Source organism: Pyrgilauda ruficollis, unplaced genomic scaffold, assembly GCF_017590135.1.
Source record: "Pyrgilauda ruficollis isolate IOZ18807 unplaced genomic scaffold, ASM1759013v1 scaffold85, whole genome shotgun sequence".
Lineage (NCBI taxonomy): Eukaryota > Metazoa > Chordata > Aves > Passeriformes > Passeridae > Pyrgilauda > Pyrgilauda ruficollis.
In genome coordinates, this window is record NW_024530488.1 from 948,564 (window position 1) to 972,624 (window position 24,061).

A 24,061-nucleotide genomic window follows, 5' to 3' on the forward strand; every position below is an offset into this window, starting at 1 on the left:
TGCTGTGAATGAGGAAGTGCTGGAGCAGGATGTGAGCAGTGACTCAGAGAAATCAGGGGATGTTTCTCCAGCCAAACTGAAGAACAAATGGAAATATTGTCGGCTCTCACCATAGCATTGCAGCTGACGTAAGGTCTTGCAAACTATCACTTCACCAATAGAAAAAGCTCAGCATCCACCTTTGATCTTTTCCCAGAATTTAGCTATTTATGATAATGCAGCCTTCAGGTATTGCAGTTCCTTCTAGGAGGACTACCTACCTTTTGTCTTATAGTTAAACATTTCTTTGCATCGATGGGCTACTTGAAAATGTTCAGAACAAGGATTTTGCCAGTGTTTCTGAAACAACTCTCGTCCCTCAGTTTAAGCAGGGACTTGAGACTTTGCTCAATTCTTTCTACTGAGGAAAAAAAAAATAATTTCAAAAATTTTATCTTACAATTAGTTGTGACTGATGTTAATGTATTTGGTTTCCTGTACAGCTGAGCACAGAGGCTACCCCTTGCACTTTCTAAGCATGCCTTTCCACACTCTACAATGCCAAAAAAAGCTGTTTCTTTATTTGCTCTGCAATCAAGCACTACTTTTTCCTGGCTCTCTGCTTCTGATGTGCAGGCACTGGCAATATTTACCCCTTATGTTTTCAGCCAGCCATGGCAGAAGCCTTTCTTTTTCTCCTTGAGAGCTCTTACATCTTGCCGAGCATAGTCTGGCACAGTCTGCTGTTGCATTTCATAAAGAAATTTATGTTTTTCTTTCAATGGGCATTTGCTGCCAAGGGCATTTCTTTACTAGGGTGGGGTTTTTTTTTGCACATAGTTGCATAATTGCACAATTCAGCAATTGTGGAAAAATATATTTGGTGTATTCTGTTCAACACTTATTCAAACTGCTAGTTTCTGGGTAGTCTCTCTTGCATTGTATTGAATCCTTCTGACATCTCCCTTTGTTTTCTCTACAGATGTATACACACACTTCTTAATGCACTATTAGTGTTGAACTTTATGTTATATAAACATGCCATAAAAGGCATACCCATTGATTTGGATTATTATTAAAAAGTATTAAATAATATTTACTTATAAAAATAAACAATAGTAATACAAACACTGTTTTCATTCATCTCAGCTCATCCTCTGCTTGGATTAAGTAGAGAGCTTGCTATTTCATCATGCTGGAAGAATTTAAATATTAACATGGAACACTCATACAAAAAAAAAATTTAGAATAAGCCTGTTTGTTCTTTGTTGCTTGTTTTTAATTTTGGGGTTGTTTTTGGGGGTTGTTTTATGGTATTAAGCTAGAAGTTAAATAATTGAAAAAAGTCTAGAAAATCATATTTCATTATACTAGAAAACAAACAAAGCCACCCACACTCTATTTAACTGTTTTAAAAGTGAGACTTAGTAAATCAGTCAGCTCCATGGTTGTATTTCAGCAATATGTAATTTCTCACTCAAATAGGGCTGTAATGGAGTTGCTCATTCTCTCCTGTGGCAGTGATAATCCAGAGTATTTCCTGAGGCACTTCACTTTTGGAAAGCTTTGAATGCCTGATGCAACTCATATTTAGATGTGTGGAAGACATAGCAGAGGAATAAATTTCTGATTTTCTAGAAGTTATTGTCTCTCTAGCACTGAAACACAGAAGTGGAAGGCTTCCAAGACTAGAATTCCTGATGAAGTACAAAAACCATTTATGGCTGCACTAATGTCAAGAGAAATTAATACTTGTGGTTTTTTTTTTTTTTCCTCTCATGCTCTTCTGAGAGCTACTCTTCTGGGAGATCCTAATCCTCCTCTGAGAGCTCCTCTCACAACAGCAGAAGTATTGCCCAAGTTAACTCAGTTGCTGGAATCTGACTCAGAGGTGCCATGTCCTGCTCCAGATAAAAGAAAATCATTCCATAACAAAGTTTAAGGATGTGACCTTAATGCTTCATAGGCTAATTCCTTCTTTACATGCTTTGAACAAGCCTAAATTTAAACTATCAGCTGAAGTAATTCCCCTGTGTGACCAGTAATTTCAACAGCCTTTTCCACTGCATCCCTTTAAAGTCCTATGTGTTTAAACACAAGTTTTTCCTGTGTTTTATCTTCCAAGTGCCCTGCCTTGGTGATTAAGTACCACCTAGCAAAAAAACTCATGAGGCTGGAAAGGCTACGGTGTTCCAGCTTTGTGCTTGGATACCCTCTGTGTCTTCCATTCTTTGCTCACGTTATTGCTGTCCTCCCTTCTTGCAGGAGGAGGTGGCAGATATGGATCACTAATGCATTCTTTCAGAACCTCTCAGCATACAAAAATACAGGAGCCACAGACACTTGTGGTCATTTAATGTTCTGGATGAAGGCTGTGGGTCTGGTGGGCACAGCCATACAGTTTTTACTCAATTTGATTTTCAGTGATAAATACAAAGGAGTCATACTGATCTGTGGTGACTGCTCACCAGGATAAACCTTTCCAGCGTGTGGTTGAGCTTTAGTTTGGAGTTGGTCTTTTGTTTGGGATGATTTTTTTTTCCAGGCTTATCAATGGCTCATGTGACAGAAGTGAGGTGCTGTGATTGCTCAGTGTTCCACTGTGCTACACTGAGTGTAGTCAGACTTGGAAGAAAATTAAGACCTGAGAGCAGTGCAATACTGGCTTATAATTGTTTATCTTGACAGAAAGAAAAGACTGAAAGAAATATTTTTCTCTTCCTACCCTTCCTGTTCTTTCTACATTATCCTATTAAACTTAGCATGGGTTGAGTGACCTGAAGGAGAGTGCTGTTATGTCTGTAACCTTTCAAAATCCACCCATAATTTTTCCACAGTCACAGAGTGGTTGAGCTTGGAAGGGACCTCTGGAAGTGGTCTGCTTCTGCTCTCCTGCTCAAGCCAGGCCACCTACTTGATCTTCAGACAGAGCCTCCTGTGTGTGCCCATTTCCTCTGGGCACTACTGGAGAGAGCCTGGCTCTGTCCTCTTGCACCCTCCCTGGAGGGATTTCCATGCACTGATGAAACCCCACCTGAGCCTCCTCTGCCCCAACAGCCCCAGCTCTCTCAGCCTTTCCTCACAGAAGACACACTTCAGTCTCTTCTTCATCTTTGTGGCCCTTCACTCTCTCCCCTTTAGACTGATATATTTGTTGTATGGGGGAGCCCAGAACTCCAGAAGTTGCCCTAATTAGTGCTGAGGAGAGGGAAGGGATCACCTCCCTCAACCTGGAGGCAAAGTTTTGCCTAGTGCAGCTCAGGATGCCTTTAACCTTCTTTGCCACAAGGACACAATGCTGACTTGTGACCAACATGGATCCTTTTTCTTTCTCTTCTTGAAGACAGGGGTGATGTTTGTTCTCCTCTGCTCCTCTGGCACTGCTCACAACTGCCATCATCCATCAAGGATTATCCAGAGTGGCCTTGCAATGATATCTGCCAGCTCCCTCAGCCCTCATTGGTGCATCCCATCAAAACCTTGAATGGAATAAATTCCAGGTGGATTTTGGCTTTTTTAACCGTGTTTCTGCATGCTCAGACAGTGTCTCTGTTCCTTCCATGTTATCCACCCCTGCTCCATCCTTTGCATGCTTTTTTTTGTGCCTGAGTTTTGTCAGGATCTCCTTGTTCATCCATGCAGGTCTATTGGTATGTTTTTTGGTTGTATTTTTTTTTTTCTTTTTTTTTTTTTTCTTCCTACACGTTGCAATGAAGCAAGCACAGAACAAAACTTTGTTGAGACAAGCTACAAAGCCAATGCAAATCTTTGAGCTGGCTCACTTCCTACAGGCCATTGCCTAATGTCTTGTTGGTTTTCAGTCCCTGGGGCTCCTCACTTCAGTGTTTGGAGATGTTCACATCATCAGTACCTTTGTCATGCTGCTTTTAGGATGTATAAATGTGCTTTCTCCCCTCTATTTGCTATATCCTGCATATTTGCTAAAAGGTTTCCAACTAAAGCAAAATACAGCCTGCTTTTCCACAGAACACAACTCCCTTTTTTTTACCAAAGACAGTTGCCCACACATCTGCTAATTCAAACACTGTGAATCAGATGCTTTCCAAAATCAGAGCCAGACTGTTTTCATCACCTATAAGTGAATTGATGGAAGAATGAATAGCTTAAATATTTTAATTTCCTGTATCAGGAATATAAATTTGCATTCAGCTAAGTACTGGTGCAGACTGGTCAAGAGACTTGTGTATTTTCATTTGGTGCTATTATAGCATGTTGTAACCTTGCAATATTCCTTTTTCTAGTTGTATATTTCCTCTCTGCTTGTGTTTGTTATCCAAGTGGCTTCTAAGGCTGCGGGCAGAGTTCTCCAAAAAAGTGAGTCTTTTTTTGGCTCTTGTTCATCTCATATTGGTGATTGTATCTGGTATTATTAATAAATGTGAGTTTTTTCTTTTTACCTTGCCCCCCCTTTTTGTTATCAGATTAACCAAATAATACAGACAATCTTAGCCAAGCTTTCCTCAGAAGGAAAATGCAAATCCATTTGTCATTCTGAGCAGAAGACAGCAAGGTTGTTTGGGTAAGGCAGTACAGACCACCTATATCTTGTCATGCTCATCTTCTCTGCTTCCTGTTGATAAACCTTAATCCTTCTGCAGTTCAGGTGGAAACCGAAAGACTGTTCAAATGATGCTAGTGAGCACCTGAATCTGTGTGCTTTATTTGTCATTTTGGATTTGCCTGCAGAGTGAGGCTTTCCAGCCCTGGCTGTGGCTGGTTTCCCTTGTTTCCACACATTTAGCTAATATCTTATGTGGTTAGGACTCTTATCCCAGGGTGAGGGCAGATGAGAGATGTGAAAAACTAATGAGTTTTCATGCTGGCTTTTGAACCACTTGAGCAACAGTGGAAGACCTTTCATGGTGCAGCCATAGTAGCAAAAATTGAAGCAGCATGTTGAATTGCACAGGAAGAGGTGACAGCCAGCAGCATTGCTGTCCAAGAGATGTGTAAGTCCTGGCAATGGGAGATACTTGGCAAGAAATCTGCATCTGTTACTGAGGCCTAATGACCTGGACAGCCAGTAGGGATGGGAACAAAAATTTAGCTTGACTGTGAGAAAGGAACAAACGTGAAGCTGATTTTTGCTGCGACTTTTGTCAGTCTGATCCTTTAAATGATAAAGCTTTTGGGCCAATCAATTAGCTGTTTGTTTCTCTCTGAAGTGAATCCCCCCCATTTTTCAGGGTACCCTGCAGTGGGTGGCTGCCCAAGGGCTCAGGATCTCAGACACTCAAGAGAGAGGATTTGTACTTTTCTGTAAAGGTGTTAATGGTTGTATTTGCCATAAGGCTTCTGGATTTTCCTCGGGAATAGCAGCAAGCACTGGGAGGATAATTTGCTCCATGTATGGTTGCTTTTCTCCCAGCATAAGCAAGACATAAAATAGACTACTTCAGCTGTGCAGGACCTGCTTTAATCAGGTGGGGTGAAGGCTCTGCTCAGCCTAGAAATGTGCAGGGAGCACACCTACCTTTTGAAAGGTATTTAACATTCCAACCAGCTCATTTGCAACTATAATAGTATTTGGGGCTGTAACTGGGTTCCTCTCTGAGCCTGTGAATTGTGTAAGCCAGGCATTGAGCAGAGGTTCAGCACAGTCCCAGCAATGCCATCTGCACTCCTTCAGGGATGCAACTGCTCAGGCTCAGGCTAATTATAGGAAAGGTTCTTCCATTTAGGCATGGCAGGGATACCACGAGATCCAAGAGCGAAAAAATCCTGCAGCTTGGTTTATGCTGTCAGAGCTATGGTCTGTGCTGTCCTGTGTGAGCTTTGTCAAGCCTGAAGCGTTCATTTCTGAACACAACTGCAGATCCAGCCACTCTTGCTATATTTTGTAGAGGGTTTTTTTTTGTCTCTGAAGGGTTATGTGTTAAAGTAAATGTTATCAAGCAATGAAAGTGCCATTCTGCAGTTGTTATCTGCGGTGCTTTACCCCTGGCCTATCAGAAGTTGGTCTAATAGTGGGGAAATGGTTTGGTTCAGCAGCACCTGCTGAGCTGTGAGTGTCCAAAGGGCCTTAAGGAAACACCTTCCCTGTGCCTGTCACCCTCAGGGACAGCAAGGTGAGCAGGGAGTTTGTGATAGGAGAGGTATATAGCAGCAACTCTTCAGATCTTGGAACTCACCTTAGCCTAAAAATCAATATTTATTTTTAAATTTTGTGAGAGAAAGCACAATTTTTCCTAGTGTGAAAGTTCAGGCAGGCCCTAATAGCTGTCTGTGTAATTAAGTTGCTGGTATTCTGCCAACCTGTGGGGAGCAGCACCTCAAGAAGGCAAAAAATAATCTGTGCTGTCTTGGCAGTGAACAGGGACATGAGCTTTGACATGTTGGGGTGTGGGGGAGGTAGAAATATCAATCTTCCCTCCCCAGAAAACAAACAGTCTGAATGAAAGCAGTGACATTCCAGATGTGTTTGTATCCAGCCTTTGACAGTCTGCCACTCAGACAAGGATGTTTTGGGAGCCATGTGCTTTCTTGCTCATTTCCTTGCAAAATTTGCTGCTGAATTGCACTTTATCTCTGCTCAAATACACTTTTGCATGCAGCTGCTTTTTGCTCACCTCTCAACCGTGCTGACTGCTTGCACGGAGCTTCCAGCTGATAGGATATATCAGAGATATGCTATACAAGTGGTTATTGCCAGGCTGGGCGCTCATCCCATCACCTGGGAGTGCAGAGATTAAGATTATAGCTTGCTTTGTAAAAGGTGTAGTGAGAGATCAGGAACATTGCTGGGCTGTAAAGCCAGGCCTGTGTAGGAGGGGTTCAGGGTCCAATGCCAGCTTCACAGCCAGCTTCTCACCTGGCTTCTGCCTAGGTGCAAAAGTTCAGTGCTTCCCTCCTTGCTGTTTGCTGCAGCATTGCCTGGAGACTAAACCAAACAATTCCTTTCCTGTCCTGCCCTTCAACCACACCCCAAATCTTCTGAAAAATATTCCAACAGGGGCACACCTCTTGTGCCTGGGATCCATCTTGGCTGTAGGGTGCTTGAGCCTGAGCACCTGGGAACACTAAAACCAGTTTTAATGCAAAAGTTGATGAAATATAAAATGGAGGAGGTATTTGACACATGGATTATCTACTAATGTAGATAATGTTTCCCAAGACTCGAAGGTCTATTGATGCAATAAATGCAGCCAAAGGAATCTGGTGGATTCCTTTGGCCAAGTTTTCTGTTTCTGAGGAACCATTGTTTGACTTTGTTTAGAAATAATTTTCTACCCAGATGATGTTGTGATGCAGTAGGAATTGCTCAAAAATGAAGCTAAGACACATTATATGAAGCTGGTCTGCAGTTGCCACATTGCCAAAAATGCTGATGAAAGGCACTGGCTCACTCTGTGCATGCCTGGTGGTTTTGTGGCTAATCATTCCAGCTGGCCAGAGTATATGTTTGTTAATGGGAGCTCTTCTTTAAGGGCTATTTTAAATAAAAATAAATTGAAAACCAATAAATTTCCCCCACAAGCCTTCATCTCTTGAGGACTGGCAAATTGTTACTGGTCTGGAGCAGATTAAAAGATTTTATTTTTATTCCCTCTTTCTTTCTTGCTCCTCCTCTCAGCTGGATCGAACTGTCCCATACATAACAGCGTGGGCAGGCAGCTATCTGCCCCGTGGTAGTCATGAAAAATGCAACTTCAAATAATAAACAGATAATCTGAAGTTAAACAGAACAGTTGTGTGAAGTTTGGGTGTTATTTGTTTATGTGTTTAATTATATATTCTTTTGATTTTTCCTGCTCGAAGGCACTTACCCCTCAGCACTGGGGTGTGCCCAGGACTCCTGATGGGATCCCCACCTGCTGAGAAGAGACCTGGCACCAAGGTTCACCCTCTCAGAGATTTCCCTGTCTACAAAGCCACTTCCTCAGCTGGTGCCAGGAGTGCAGGAGACCTTCCTGGGGTGGTGTCCCTCTGTCCCACCCTCTGCAGAATCAGTCAATGAATTCTCCTGGAAAGTGTGGGCATTATCTGGCCAGCCCTCCTGACTTGTTCAGTAGGTCAGGAACCCGCACAGTGCTGGATTTTTCTCATGGTTTTGATAAGGGAATTCAATAACTGTCTTGAATAAGATAGCAGCCCTCTGTGCTGCAGATACAGCCAGAGGGAAATATGGGCATACCCTGACTTAGTTCATGAGGGCAGGGAAAACCAAACCAAAGGCTTTCAAAGACCAGGTTTATGATAGGACTTGCAGTCCTTTGCTGACGCAGAGTTTAATCACACTGATCTGAGCTGGTTAATAAAACTTCCAACAAGGTGATAAAGATATTTCATGTTTGCCTACTGTTATAAAATTAGCTACAGTTCAGGCATTTTGTGCCTTGATTCCATGACCTATTTTTAGTTACAGTAACTGTGAGAACTGCAGTGGTGATGCATTTTAGAAGCTAGGTAGCACAGTAATGGTAAGTCTGATTGATAGAGAGGTGAATTGGGAGGTGTAGAGTTGCTTCTAGTCCAGCACGATGCTGTGGGAAATTTGTTTTTGCAGGCAAATCTGATCTTGTTTCGAAACTGCAGTCTCAGCCCTGTAAGAAGGATGACATGTGACAGCACAGACCTGGCAGAAGAAATGAAGAAAAAAACATTTTCAGTCACTCCCTGTCCACATTATGGCTGTGTTACTGTTGCTTCTTACTGACAGGTTCTTAAAGATTTCCAGTTTGAATGAGAGATATCTTTTCCCTCCTTCTAAATTTTTTTAGAGGTGATATTTTTTTTGTGCGGTGTAATCTCATTCAAAATTAGCAAACAGCTTCTGTTGACTTATGATTTCTACTGGGGTGGATGCTGCAAAAAAGTAGACTTTCCAGTCCAGCAAGTGGGAAAAGGCCTCTGCAAGCTGGAGATAGGAGTGTAAGCACCAAGTCAGCCACAGGCAGCCTTGTGTGACTCCAAGCATGACTCTGTGTCCAATCGTCCTAAGCAGCACTTCTTGGAATTACAGAAAAACAAATAAATAATTTATTAGTAAATTGTTGGGACCTATTTTGGGCAAGTTCAAAGGTCCACCTAAGCATCCTTGATATATGAGTATCTATCCCTACATAGCAGTTTTCTGTGCCAGACTGAAATGGGAGACAGGCTCTTTCCTAACAATGTGCAAACAAAGAGTTTGTGATTAACAGCAATGTCACGAGCAGCTGCCAAGGGCTTGCATTTGACATCAGGGAGCGTGGTTCAGATGCACTAATTATGTTAAGTGGTGCTGATAACACAGGAAATGTTGGAAGCATTTTTCCTGCTTTGGAAGGTAATTGTACAAACTGACCTGTTGTCACCTAAGTGATCCTGAGAGATGAATGACATAGAAGTCACTGCTCTGTAATTCCCTGGGGTGCCAGATGCAGAGGAGATCACCTCCAAGAACATGGGGTGTGCTTTCCATAAACACAGAACGGGTGAGTTGGGAAGGGACCACAGCTGGTCATCGGGTCCAACCTCTCTGCTCATGCAGTCCCCTGGAACGTGTTACTCAGGATTATGTCCAGACAGCTTTTGAGCATCTCCAGGGAAGATCTCCACAGTCTCTCTGGGCCTCCTGTTCCAGTGCTCAGCCACCCTCAACAAAAAGTTCTTCCTCATTTTCAGGTGGAACTTTCTGTCCACCAGTTTCTGCCGTTCCTCTTGTCCCATTTCTCAGCACCACAGAGCAGAGCCTGCTCCCTGCTCTGACCCTTCCCTGTAGACAATGACAGACATGGCTGAAGTCCCCTCTCAGTTGTCTGTTCTTGGGGCTGAGCAGGCTCACCTCTCTCAGTGTTTTCTCATCACTGACATGCTCCAGTCCCCCCATCACCTTTGTACCTTTATTCCAGACTTGCTCCAGGAGTTCCACAATAATCCTCAAGTGGGGACCAGATTACAATGATTCCATCCCATGTCATATCATGGAGGTGGTGAAAGCCCTAATTCACATATTGAGAGGAAAAGTCCCAAGAGCATCACAGCTATGGGGGTGTTTTCTCCCTGTGGAGTTAGGCTGTACTCAATTGTTCTTTAGAGCAGTTTCTCTTCCTCTGGAAAACAGAAAGGTTAGAGAAATTACACTTGGGGATAATATTACCTTTTGTGCATGTTTGCTACAAATATAAGAAAGATTCACTTTGCAAAATGGAAAAGCAACAAATAAGTTTTCTTTGATGTAGCCCAACAGCTACCGAGAACAGGTGTTGGAGTGAGGGTAGCTGGAAAAAGGGAATGCTTTTTTGAGCAAAAGAGATACTTCAGCTCTCACAGGTAAAAAGATTTAAATAGTGAATCTGACAACAGGACAGATGGATCCAGATCACTAAGTAGCAACACATGTTTTCTCTTGGGGCTTTCCACTTGTGGTTTACCAGCCATGCCACAACAAAAGTCTTTCACTTTTCTGTGAAAGTGAGTCCATTTATTAGTCTTCCTCCAAAGCTGCATCAACTGTTGCTTTCCTGTGTTTAAGTGAGCTGCTGTCTTTAATGTAGGCAAACAGAGGGATGCTGGTGCTCCTGTGCAAGACTGGTCTGGGGGGAATGCAACGAGCTGGTTTCAGTTCTGGAAGCAGGAGTGTGTGCTGTGCCTTTGCTCGGCTTGGGGTTGTGGAGTTGGGTGAGAAAGGGATGAATCAGCCCAGGCTTAGTGCTGCCTTCAGGCTACTGCCTGGCTTTTGTGGAGTTTGTTGTGCTGTGCGAGGGATTTTGTTGTGTGAGCCAAAAGAAAGCAAAGGTGGTCAGCTCTGTGTTGGCCTTATCTGAGGCCTTTGAAAAGGAGCACTGATGGATGTGGCTAAAATAAAATTCACTTTGGGGGGAGGCAATGGCTTGGATTGACTTGTCTCTGTGTGTTGATAGATTTAGTCAAACATCCAGAAGAATGAATAGTTTTTATTTAAAATATAAACATGGCAAGTGAAGACAAAAAAAATGTTATTACAAAATTCCCAAGTCCTTTGAATGTTATCTAGGATTTATTGACCTCTAGGAATAGCTGGAACCCTAAGCTAAATGAAAGCACAGATTTTGCAAGAAAAGGCTTTTGTATTTAGGTGTATCCATGAAGTAGCCCAGAAGTAACAAAACCAGTCTAAATTTGTTTCAATACCCTACTGCAGAGTCACTGCTAGGTCACTTATATCTTTGAACCATTACAGTTGCAGAATATAAAAGTGGAAAGCACAGCAACTCAGCTGGGAGCTTCCCTGGGGGTATTGCTTTGACAAAAACTAACTGCTGCACTATTGCCAGATGGTCCTGCTTCCACATGATGTGAGTACAACAGAATTTTCACTCGGCTGGAAATTGAAAGCTGATCTTCATATGAAAAATCAGTGTCTGAGCTCAGTTGATACTGGAGTGCCTCTTACACACAGAGCAAGAACAAACAAGGCTCTGATTTATTCACAAAAATCATACAATTTTAGTCTAGCAACTCGTGCAGGAGAGGTCAAGTGTTTCCAGAGCTCAATTTAAAATAACAATCTCCATCTGCCCATGACAAGATGGGGAAACTGTCCCATCTGGGAAAGACAGCTAGTAAAAATTCCTCCTCCTTCAAAATTTCATATTATCAGCAAATTTTACTGTTTTGCTATTTTCAGCCACTCAGTTTGGCTGACTTGGGTCTGAAACAGCAAGGCACATGCACTGGCACAAGGAAAATGCAGTTTTTGGCTTTCTGGATATTCATGGACAACACACTGATAGAATGTGTTTTTTGTTCTTTTTTTGTTTTGTTGGGTGCATGCTAGGATGAGACACAAGCTCAAGTTTAGTTTAAAACTTCAGTTTAAAATCCTCCCTGGAAGCCACAGGAAGGTGCTTAAAAAAGATTCAGTTGAATCAAGCAGAGCTCAACCACAGTTTTTGTTCCATCCTGAGAAGGGTAAGTCCAGGTAACATGACAGTCACATAGCAGAGAGCACTATTTTTAATTGGTCAGATTTCCACAGCCTGTTTTTTCTCACAGCTGGCTCCTGTTGAAAGTGGAAGTCCCCTTTTTTGGTGGAATATTTGGTAGAAACCAAAATATTGCTATCAAGGCTTAAAGAAGGCACCTTCCCTTATGATAACACATTCAGTATTTGATCCCATTAGAGCAACTCCTGTTTTTGGAGGACTGGGTCAAAGTGTTCTGCCTGGTTCTGTACACAGTAGCAGCTGGTGAAAAGAGACAATGAAAGGATTGTAGTCTAGAGAGAGAGCAACATGGAAGAGGTCACAAATCTCACTCTGCAGACCCTTTCAGTTTTCTTTCTTGGTTTTAGCTGCCTTTCTTCACATGCAGTAGCCATCCTCAGGGAAAGGTGACAGCAAGAAAGTCCCATCCTCCTGAATGTGGCTGCCTCTGCTCCTGACAGTCCTCAAGGATTGTGATGAGAGGCTGGACAGTCACCAGCTTCCAGTGGTCTGGCACAGAGCAGCTGAGTCCCAGGCTTTCTCCTTTCCCCGGTACAGGTGCCCAAATCACTGACAATCACAGAGGACTGTCCAAAGTTCTGAGCTGGAGTGCTGACACAACTGTTCTGTGGACACAGTCAGTGGCTGGAATGAAAATCCAGCAGATTTTCCTCTCTCTTGTGTTCTAGAAGCTTTTTTTTTTTTTTTTGCCATTTCTCTTGGCAGAAGTCTGTCACTTGTACTACAAACAATGCTGCCACTGAGGGAGTGATGCTTCTCTTGACACATCTCCAGCTGTCCAAATTGTTGGCAGACCTTCCATTTAGGCAGGTGCTGTAAGAACAAAATAACTTATTTTAATTAAAAAATAGACAAAAAACTTCTCCAGAAATAATAATTCATATGTAACCAGTGGAACAAACTGCAAAGCTATGAAAAAGACATATTCATGCTGCTGAGAGAGAACTGACTGGGGAGAAGTCCTGCCTGGATACCCAAGACACTGGGGGATTTCTGTCCTCATGCCACAGCTGGAAGTGCCTCTCTGTGCAAATAGGAAAAGTGGCCTCCCTTGTGAAGGGATATCAGTGTCACCTTGGGTTCATTTAAAACTATTTCAGAGAATGAGATGCACAAAGCCTCTCTGTGGCCAAGGGAAAACAGCTTCCCCTGGGTCCTCTAGGGAAATGAAGGAATTCCTCCAGGTAATAGTCCAGAATTGCTCCAGCTCTGAATTTCTCCTCACCAGAGCTTCCTCCCCCACTGACTGGAATGGGTGTCTGGAAGGACTCCAGGATGGAGTTACTCTTCTTTGCAATCTGCCTTCCTCCCAGTTTCCAAACCCTTTTTTGCATTTGTAACAGCAAAGTTAGTTTCAGTAATCTCATTTTGGTTTGCAGTATTCAGGATCCTCACTGCCATGAAACAACCTGACCTTCTTCATAAGGTGCCAGAAGCAGAAGTGCATTTACATCAGTACTGAAAAGCAAAATGCTGTGGCAGAGCATCTCCCTGGATGCACCTCCTCAGGGCCTTACCCCCCATCTACCACCCACAACAGGATTGAAAATACCAAGTAATGATTGAATTAGGCTGGAATTTCTCCTAATCTTTTGTACTAAGGTAGTACCAGCTTGATTTCTAAATAATTCCTGACAGATACTGGTTTTCTCTTTTGTTAAGAAATCACAAAGCAGCAAACCTGGACTGATGGAGGCTTGATAGCCTGGACAAACTCTGCCTCAGTGCTCAACTACCATTACCCTTAGACAATCTCTTCTAACATCTGGCTTAAATCTCCTTTGTTTAAGTCTGCTGTGCCTTAATTGCAGTGTCAGCTGGGTTAGAACAATAAATAACTTGTCCCATCCTCTCAAAAGACACTCTGAAGAGGGTTGTTATTGTGTCCTTAATCAGCCTGGCCTTCTCCAGCCTAAACAGACATAACCCCTCTCTCACCAGAGATCACATTCCCTGGACCAGTTTAATTTCTCTGGTATTGTTCCAAATTTCCCTTAAATTGGGATGCCCAAAACATGGCCCTCAGAGGTGGGACAGCTTCTGTCATCAGTGAGCCACCAAAGCTGCTGTTCCATCTCCTCTTCCACAAGCTGAGTAGAGAAATGACAACAAAAAGCAGCATCTGGAAGGTGCCTTTGGTTTGTTCTTAATGAAAAAAATCATGCTACAGCAGCCTTTAAGACAAACAAGACAAATATTTACTCTTATTTATGTCACAGAGGCTTTTTTACTAATGGGCTAAGTCCAGGGATCAAACCAAGAAGGGCCTGGTATAAGTTAGTCTGGAGAAGAAAAAGTTGACCTTAAATGAGCTGCTTGTGTTACGTCAATGCAGTTCCTAGGAACAAAAGGAGAAAATGTCTCCTTATTTTAAGGAGAAAATCCATTCTCCTCCATAAATTATACTCTGCAGGAGGGAATGGCTGTTGATGTTTAGCAAGCACAAATGTTGGGGATCAAGCTGCAGTCTGAAAATAACTGACCATTAACCCAGTTCCTATGACTGTCAAAGAAGTTGTAGGAAAAGTAAAACCTTTTTTCATGGGTTTATTTATTTAAGGGTTATTTTGCTTCTGCTTGATACTATGAATTGTGTACATTCACAGCCTCTCCTACAGCAAACCATGCTTTAACTAGTACAGTTTTAGTGAAACCACAATATTTTCTGTATGTTCTGCAGAGACACACAGGCAACATTAGATTCAGTAGAAACTATCAAATGAGATACCAAATAGGCAGATATTTCACCCTGTACTCTTGCAAGTCCTCTGTCCAATTCTTTTTCCAAATCTGTCTTAATTTTTTTACTCAATTTTCATTTTTTTCCTTACTAAATAACAAATGAATTTGTAAACCAGCTGGCCTGCAATATTGCATGGCAATAAAAATAAAAATATGAACATGGAGAAGTTCTGAAGAGCATGTTTCTTCTAGAAAAGGAGGTTTTTTAAAAAAATTGGGTGTATATAGGCTCAGGTTCACAGACATGATGCAAATGATGTCTCTGTATCCCAGTTAAAGACCACCTAGGATGTAGTGCCTACAAAAATGCTTCAGTTTGTATCATCCAGCAAGTCTAATCTAAAGGCTTGTGCTGAACTTGAGTTCTGAAGCTATGAAGTTAAGTAATTTGAGACAGACAAAAGAATATATTTTTTAATACTTACAGCTGAGTCCTCCTTGGTCTTCTCTTTGTTGGACATCTGTTGAAACAAATGCACGGGTTTCAGCATGTAGGATAGACAACCACAGACTTCAGAAAAATGAGATTAATATTAAGCAACATCCACCAAAGCTGAGGGTTCAATGTGCTAAATGTTCTGTAAAATGCAATCCAATATCCTATTTGCTTACAACCCAGGCCACCATTTCAGAAAGGAGAGATTTTGGGACTGAAGTGATAGCCCTGCCCCCTGTCTTGGGACAGAGTGCTGCCTCACTCTTGGGTTGTTTCTGTAGGAAGCACATGACTTCTACAAGAGCTGCTGCAGATCCTGGACAAGATCATGACCCTGCTTTCCCCTGATCTTTTCTGAGGCACCCAGGGTTGCTAACATTGAGGAAGAGGGCATGGACTGAAAACATGGATTGTCCTTGTCCATGAAAAGTGTGGTTGTCTCTGCTCTGTCCCTTAGATGTTGGCTCCTGGACAGGGGCTTAGAGCAAGTGCTCAGCTACATTGGCAGACTCAGTCCAGTCCACAAGATGTCTTTTAGAGCTTTTTCAGAGTCACACACGTGGGCAAACCCAGCTACATGAGGGTACCCATGTGACCAGTGACATTTTTGCTTGATTCCAGTAGGATCCTAACCCTGATCATCCAGCCAGTGACTCCAAAGCTCTCAGGACTGAATTATGCTCTGATTTCTGCTTTGAACTGTGCTAAGCTGAGCAAGCTACTGACCCCAGTCCTATTTTATACCATTTGTCCAGAAGGAGCCTGCAGGGATCACAGCTGACAAACCATGGCCTGAACAGACACAAAGTCTGAGTTACTCTCACATCCAGAAATGACTTCCTGAGAGGCTCAGAATTCACAGAATCACTGGGTTGGAAGAGACTCCTTCAAGACCATCCAGTCCAACCCAGCCCCAAGAGCTCAACTAAACCCTGGCCCCCAGTGCCACATCCAGGCTTTGTTAAACACACCCAGGGATGGTGACTGCACCACCTCCCCGGACAGCCATTCCAGAACTTTATCACCCTTTCTGGCATAAACTTTTTCCTGATATCCAGCCTGTATTTCTCTTGATGCAGCTTGAGACTGTGTGCTCTGGTTGTGTAAGTGCTGCCTGGAGAAAGAGCCCACCCCCACCTGAGCACAGGCACCTTTCAGGAGTTGTAGAGAGTGATAAGGTCACCCCTGAGTCTCGTTTTCTCCAGGCTAAACACCCCCAGCTTGGAGAAAGACACAGACACAGGAAGAAAGGTTCAGACACAGGAGGAGAAAATCATAAAGAATAACATGTCCTGGGGCACTACATTTCCTCCCCAGGGCACCCCAAGTTTTTGTTAATGGCCTGATTTCCTACTGCCAAGTGGAGGCAGCTTAGTCATACTTCATCTCTTCCTGTTGGATAACATTAAGTATTTTGGCAAGTGTAAAAGGATTCTTGTAATTTGGTCATGCAAATGAAGAGTCTCATTACCTTTATAGGACACTAGATTAGAGGACCTCCTTCTCCACAGCCAGCAGATTAAACCAGTTAGAATACCTATCACAAAGACAATACTAATGATGCCAGCTGCTTGAGCACCTCGTCCTTTTTTTTCTGTTTTTTTTTCACTTTCTGTGCCAGGACCACTGCTTTTCTTCTGCTGCGTGTCTACAATAAAATAGAAAAGGATGTCATAAGGTGTAAATTTTCACATTTCATATCAGGCAAATATTTCACCAGGTTTTACATGCATAAAAAACTCTGAAGGAGTCAAGATTTGTGCTATTCATATCACTGTGTTTTTGGTGATTCCTTCTGAGTGAGAAACATCTCCAACTAATTATGTCTAAATACCAGTTTACTCTTCCCTGTCATCATATCACAGAATTGCATCCATTCTTCTTTTTTCCTTTTTCTTCTTTCCCTCCAGCTTTGAGAGACTGTATATTTAGGCTTGTATCTAGACTCAGTTGAAAATAAATCTAAATGGAATCTATAATGTAAATCTGATAGTATTCAGAAAAATGGGTGAAAACCCATTTCCCTGAAATTAGTGAAAGATCTTCACTCATTGCTGCAAACTGAAGGTTTCAAATCACATCTCTTACTCTTTCAAATGCGATTGAGAGACTTTTAAAAATGCACAAAAATATTAATATGAAGGTCTTTTCCCTCAGAAGACAACATAACAATGCTATTAGGAAACTAATGATGAGGTTACTTAGTTTTCCTTTAATTTGGGATGACAGCACAGTGTATTATCACATAAACACTCTACTGTGCAACTTCTGCTCATGTGTTCAATTTTTGCTTCTGGAAATAGTTTATATTGTTTGCCTACATGCATGGGATCAGTGTTTGGGGTGTTCAGGTAAATTAGCTGTGGGTATCCAGCTACAGTTATGGAAACATTGCAAGCTCCTTGCAGCAGGGTGCAGAGAAAAGTGTGGCTGGAGGCAGGACCAGGAACAGCAGTGAGATCAAACAGCCACCTCCAGACCAGTCTTCCACTCCAGACAGATTCTCTACACAGATTTTTGGAAATAATGAACTACAGTGGTGGTACTGGAACTGTAACTTCTTAATACCTTTTTTTTTAAATAGCTTTCTGGTTTTGTGAAGGGTTGAATGACTAAATACTTGCTTTTACTATTAATCATTGCATCAGTAATAATTAGCACATTATACTTGTGCTATAAGGTACATTGTTCTATTGAGCTCATATTGCCCATTTGCTGCAGACCTAGTTTAAGTTGTGCACTGTATTAAACTGAGTTTTGGAGAAACTGGAAATTGAACTTTGGAACTTGACAGAGTAAAAAGCAAATGTTAGTGTTGCAAGAGCATTGTGTAGGGGGTCAGAAATCATGGATCTGCTTTATGGTGGCCCCTAAAAAACAACCTGATTCCCCAAAGCATCATGTTCCTGAGGAACTAAAAGGTTAACCTCAACAACTGCCTCAGATGCAAGAGCTTCTCAGTGCTTTTGTCATAACACACTTGGTGGGTTATTCACTTCAATGTGGAAGATTTAAACATCAAGTCCACTGGCTAAGCATAACTGGAGCTTGAAACAAAGCCCGAGATCTTATCTGAACATTATGGAACTACTGAATTAATGCATAGCCCTCATTAGTGTGCATCTACAAACAGAGACACACTGGTTGATACTCCTGCTACCTAGAAAATAGAGCAAGCATGAGGGAACTTACAGTTGGCTGACAGATTTTCCTGCAGCATCTCATTTTCTATGGAGCACTCTATTTGCATGTTGGAAGTGGCTTTCACCTTCAGCGTGCTGAAAACACTGAAAGTGCCATCATTGTGGGGTATGATCTCTGTTTGTGATGAATTCAGGTGACTGTTGTTCACTTTATTGATCCAGTAAACATTGGGCTTTGGGTATCCATTGCCAGACCTGCAGTAAAAGGTCACCTCCTCTCCAGTGCTGTCACTGTTTCTTATTGGTCCACTGAGTATTGGTTGGCTGTAACTCGCTGGAGAGCAAGAAGAAAAAGAAATAGTTGTTGACATTTTGAAACATACTGGAAAGGCAAAACTTTGGGATGGATTCTGAACAAACTGCTGAATCACCCTCATGACTTGAAAAAGAAACACCTGCAGGTTTGGTCTGTAAACCAGAGAGCTGAGAGAATCACTGGGAGGGCAGAAAGCTCAAGCCAAACCCAAAGGAAGAAATTACCAGCTTCAGCTGCTGTCACCCAGTCACATGCAAGAGCTCTCATACCCATGAAAAACAAGAAGAAAAGAAATAGACACTGGGTAAACAGTTTTTACATGCATTCTCCAAGATTTATGTTCCCCTATCTGTAACATTTAAATTAAGCAGAGCAGACTTCATTTCAGCAAAGAGCTGGAGTCTGTTTCAAAATTAAAGTTGTGCTTAAATATAATATTGAAATAGCACAAATATGAAAAGTGGAAATGAGAATATGGGCAAAGTGAACAAGTTCTTACCGGCTAAGCTGAGAACCACTTCTGCCTGGTGAATCACTTTGGCAAGTTCAGTTTTCTCCTGCACTATGCATTTGTATGTATGTGCATCACTCTGGCTGACATTTAGCAATAGCAGAGAAAAATCACCATTTTCCAACCTATCCCAGAATAACTGAGTCCTGTCTTTAAAGCGAATACACTGATTACTGTTATCATCTCGGCCAGAGATCAGTGCATGTACAACTGAACACTTTTCTTGGTAGGAATCATCAGCTATTTGCCAATATACCCGTAGATGTTTTAATTGCAAGGGTTTTTTTTCGTTATAAATGCAACTTAGTGTGACGTTGTCTCCAAGTTTACTGATGATGTTCTTCTTCCCTGGTGCAGTAACTACAAGATTAAAAGAGAGAGAGACAGAGAAAAAAGGGAGGTCATATGGGGAAAAATGTAATTATTTTCAAGTACATTATACCACATATAGACTCTGGTATTAGTTTTATAGCAGGTAGGTGAGTATGCTCGCTTCATAGTCATTCCTATCCTCCAAATTTCCACTGGCTAATTCTCTCCATGTCTGTTTCTCTGTGCATTGTCCAAAGGGACCTTTTCTCTGAGAGCCAAGCAGTGTTAATCATTCCTAGCCCCATGGATACCCACTTTTCACTTTGCACACTGACTGCAGACACATATTAAAGTCCTAATGCTTCAATAATCACTTTTATTTTTAATTAAGAAAAATGCCAAATAACTCCACTTAGATCACAAGAAGTGGAAACATTGATAAGAAAGAGTGCTGCCATTATTTTGAGACCCAAAAAATTAAGAAGGGGAGTAAAGGTAGTATGTCTCAAAGCCGGCATGACAAAGCAACCACATTTTACTGCTGTTGTCAGTGACACCCTCTGAACAAATACACGCAGCTGGCAAACCAGGTACCTCCAGTGACACATTCATTAGACATTTACATCTTGAGGGTCACTTGAGGTAAAGTCAGGACCATATCTGGCTTTCAGAACACTTTTCCCGCCTTTTGGACACGAGAAAGGCAGCCTCTTCTCCACGTGGGCAAGGCAAAGGCATGAGGCGGCTGACAGCTGGTGCAGAAAGCACAGCTCAGTGAGTCCCACAGGGCTGGGCAGCTCTGCCCACAGCCTCCCTGCTGGATCCATCCCAGCAGCCAAAACCTCGCTGGTGCAACTGGTTGGAGGCACCAAAGCAGTGTTTGTGTTGTGAGTGCCAGGCAAGAGGGGTCAGGCATGGGGCTGGATGGGAGAGATTGCAGCTGGGGGAAGGGATTACGTGGGTGGATGGCTGAGGGGAAGGAAGATGACAGGAGTGGAGGTTTGGAAATGCAGAAACAGCATGGGGTGAGGTGGGAGGGAGGTGTCAATGTTAAAGGGGAACCTGTCTTTGTGAGGGTGCACTGGACTCAGAAACAGCTCATCTACACGTCTGAGTTGGGCACCCTGGTCTAAAACTACCACTGAGGCAGACACAGTGCTTGCAGGGAGAAAGGCAGGATGTTTACCAGGCACTGGGACTGAAATAACAGGCTTGAAGTGCAACACAATTGCTTGGCTCAGATTTTGGGAAACCTGTTGGAATAGCAGGAAAAGTAATGCCCTGGCAAGATGGGTGCAACTCCATGACTGGCCAGAAACCAGTCATGGTTTCATGCTGGCCAGCCAGCATCTACTGAGACTGAATCTGGTACAGTTTGGCCTGATATTGGGGCCAGGGAGTTTCCTTGGTGACTTTGTTGAGGTCCTTCTCAGTGGTTAAGAAAGAACAGAGGAGAGAACTTTAAAAACACTTAAATAACACCAGGTGGTGCAATTTAATTCTACCTTTGTTTTGCAAGGGATATTTTAGAACCATAGTAAAATTACTCATAGTAGGAGTAAATTTACCACTAATAAGCAGTAAATTTACCACTAATAAGTAGTAAAATTACTAGTATTGGCTGCTTGATAACGTGACGTATAATTCTACTCTTGATTATGTTTATCTGCTTATCAGCAGCTCTTATTACTCCACTTCTAAGGCCTTTTGTTGACAGAGATAAGTACACAGGGAGGTCTCTGAAGCAAGCAAAGCAATCTGAGCAAGAGCATCCATAAGGTCCCTTGCTGTTCTCTGCAATGAAACTGATAGAAATTGATTGTGCTTTCTTTCCCTGATGCATGTCAGAGAAACATTTCACTCTGAGGAATTCTTCAGTATGTTGTAGAAAACACAGAGATGTTCATATTGTACATTTTACAACTATTTTGTGCATTTGGCCAAACACATTAATGGGAGGGCAGTTAAATTTTTACTGAGTTTTTCTGAACTTACCAGTTTTGATAAGAAGGAGCAGTAACAGAAATCCGTATCTAAAATGAAAAGCAAACGGGTGTTACAACTGACTTTGCATCTCTGTTGTTTAAATAAGCAATAAACCCAATTTTGATTGTTTTAATATAGTGGCAGAAGTAGGTAAATTAGGTACTGCTCCCATGTAATGCCCCATTAAGTATTTGCATTTTTGACAGCTGCAAAACTTCTGTTTCTACAAGTCAGCAGTGGTGTGGTGGCCAAGGCCACGAATAGCAGCAAAATGCACTAATATTGGAATCAGGGCAGAGGGCATGAAGCTGGTATTGGGCCTGTCTTCTCTTCTGAAAGAATCAATTGGTCTGCTGGACAAGCAGGCTCTGGAGGCTGTCTGGGTCACTGGGAGGGACAGCGGCTGCACAGGTCAAACCCCAGGTTTTCCAACCTTTTGCTGAAGCTCAAGGAGTCATTTTGTCTGGTTAAAGGAAAACAGCAGCTGACCATGCTGCCCACCAGGTTGTGCACTGAGTAAAAATGTGTAAACAGGAAACCTGCTGATAGTGGAGAGCCGTGCAAAGGTTTTTGCTGGGAAGAATTTGGTGTGTTTGATTACTCGGGAGGGGCAAATCTCTGCAGGAGTTTCCCCAAAGGAAAGGAGGCCATAGGAAACCCAGTTTAACCCATCTATAAAGTCCAAGTGATTTAAGTCTCATCCCACAGGGATTTAAGATAAATGGACAGCACTTCCCTGTGAATTACTTTAAAATCGCCTTTCACCATCACACCTAGTTACACATTGTGCTCTCCTTCCTCCAGACTGCTGTAGGAAGGGAAAGAAAGGTGCTGGAAAGGTTTTGGAATGAGAACTGTGTGACTGAGCTGGCCACCTTAATATTGCTCAGGTGCAATAAGGTTGCAAAGCTGAGCTGATGGGCAGAGTGACAGGGGCACTGGCCTGTCACCAGTGTACCCAGCTCACCTTTGCAAGCACAAAGAGGTGTGAGAGGCCACACTACCCAGGTTCAGCTGGCTCCCTTCCCCCAGAGTTCTCATGATGCCTTAAGTTTTAGCTTTCACATTTTCCAGATTCTGTACTGCATTAGTGTATAACTCTGAACTGCATATAAAGTATTAGCAAGTTCTCTTCACAGTTTAATTAGATAAAACAATCCTTTTCCAGCCCAAGAACCAAGGACACTGTTGCAGCTTCAGTCCCAAAAAGTGTAACATTGAAATGAGGAGGGCAATCTGGGAGGATGGGACTGCATAACCTGAAGCTGTAATTGGATAATTAACCCCAAGATGTAAATAGATCAAAACTTACAAAAGTGTGAAAAGGTGTGACCCAGGAGCCCATCTTGGGTGTAGCCCTGGCCAGGCTCTTGTACTGCCCAAGGTGTATCCTTTGAAAGCCTTCTCAATAAATCCCTACTTTATTCCTTTAACACTGTCCAGCCTCTGTTCCAGGTAGCCTCTGTGCTCTTTGAAATGATTTGATAGATGAGGCTTGAAAAGTTTAAGTGGATGCCCAGCATGGAAAATTTCTGCTCTATTTCTTCAGTAAATCTGCAATCAGTCTCAAAGGAAGTCTCCCAGGGAAGCACACTTAAACATTCTGTTCTTGTGGAAAATTTCTGCTCTATTTCTTCTGTAAATCTGCAGTCTCAAAGGAAGTCTCCCAGGGAAGCACACTTAAACATTCTGTTCTGTCTCTTCTACTACTTCTCTTTCATTAAATAGTTTATTAACCAATATAAAAGATGTAAAACATACAACCCTACAAAACAACAATAGATTTTCTTTTACTAATGCATAAACATAAGTGTAAAGATTTTGACAGTGGCCTTTACACGTGGATTTGTATTTTATTTCTGTTGTATTTTTTTACACTGTGCAGGAGTCATCACTTTTGTGCCAGGCTCGTAGAGGTCTGTCTTGGCAAGCTCAGCTCACATAGTCATCAATCTTTCTTAATCCCATACCTGTGTTTGTTTTATTATCCCCATCCCAAGTTAGAAGCTGTGGATACAGCAACTCATTTGAATAGAATGAAAACAATAACTGACTGACGCTTATGTGACTCTCTAGGGAATTTCCCATGGTAGGCATTTGCTAATGCCAACAGACATTTAGATGTTCAGCCAGAACTGATTCTTATATGTATGTATACAAAGCAGATCTTGATTTCTTATTTTAATAAGTCAAGGTTAGACAGATCCAGAGATGCCTCATCCTTCTTCTTGAAGGAAGCTGCAGCTGTGGTTTTGTGGGGGCGGTGTCCACCCACCATATTCCCCTGGAATGGCTTTAGTTCCAAGCTTCAATTGGAAAAAGGGAGAAATGCTCTGCCTGCACAGAAACATCCCTTTTGCCCTCTACATTCACTCAGACCCTGTGTCCACCACTAGCAGTGATCTCAATTAAGTACTGGCATAGCTGCACTTCTTTGGGTCTTGCTCTCCTAATTTTTAAAAAAAATTATTATTTTTTTTTATACCTTTTCAATTCTTTCCCACACCTTCCTCTTCTGCAAGTGTTTTAAAATGCCGTGTGAAACAGGAGAAAGTTGCACTTCTCCTTTCATGGGTGAGATGATTCTTCCTACCAGCACCTCAACTTTTTCATCACTACTCCTCTTAGAGCCATGGGATGTTGCTGCCGTGGCAAGAGACATCCTGATGCTTTCAGTAACAGCTCTGGGGGCTTTGCTCCACTACT

The 24,061-nt window shown here is 42.3% G+C and overlaps 1 protein-coding gene across 1 annotated transcript; it reads right to left on the bottom strand.

Moving 5' to 3' along the window:
• Positions 1–10,890: 10,890 nt before the first annotated feature.
• On the bottom strand, positions 10,891–22,396 carry ICOSLG (inducible T cell costimulator ligand). The gene is made up of 7 exons (XM_041487876.1): positions 22,323–22,396; positions 21,365–21,402; positions 19,046–19,417; positions 18,280–18,564; positions 16,559–16,735; positions 15,077–15,112; positions 10,891–12,722 (listed from the first exon to the last, which is right to left on the bottom strand). The coding sequence occupies exons 1-7, from the start codon at positions 22,394–22,396 to the stop codon at positions 12,712–12,714; spliced, it is 993 nt and encodes a 330-aa protein (XP_041343810.1). The 3' UTR covers positions 10,891–12,711.
• Positions 22,397–24,061: the final 1,665 nt, after the last annotated feature.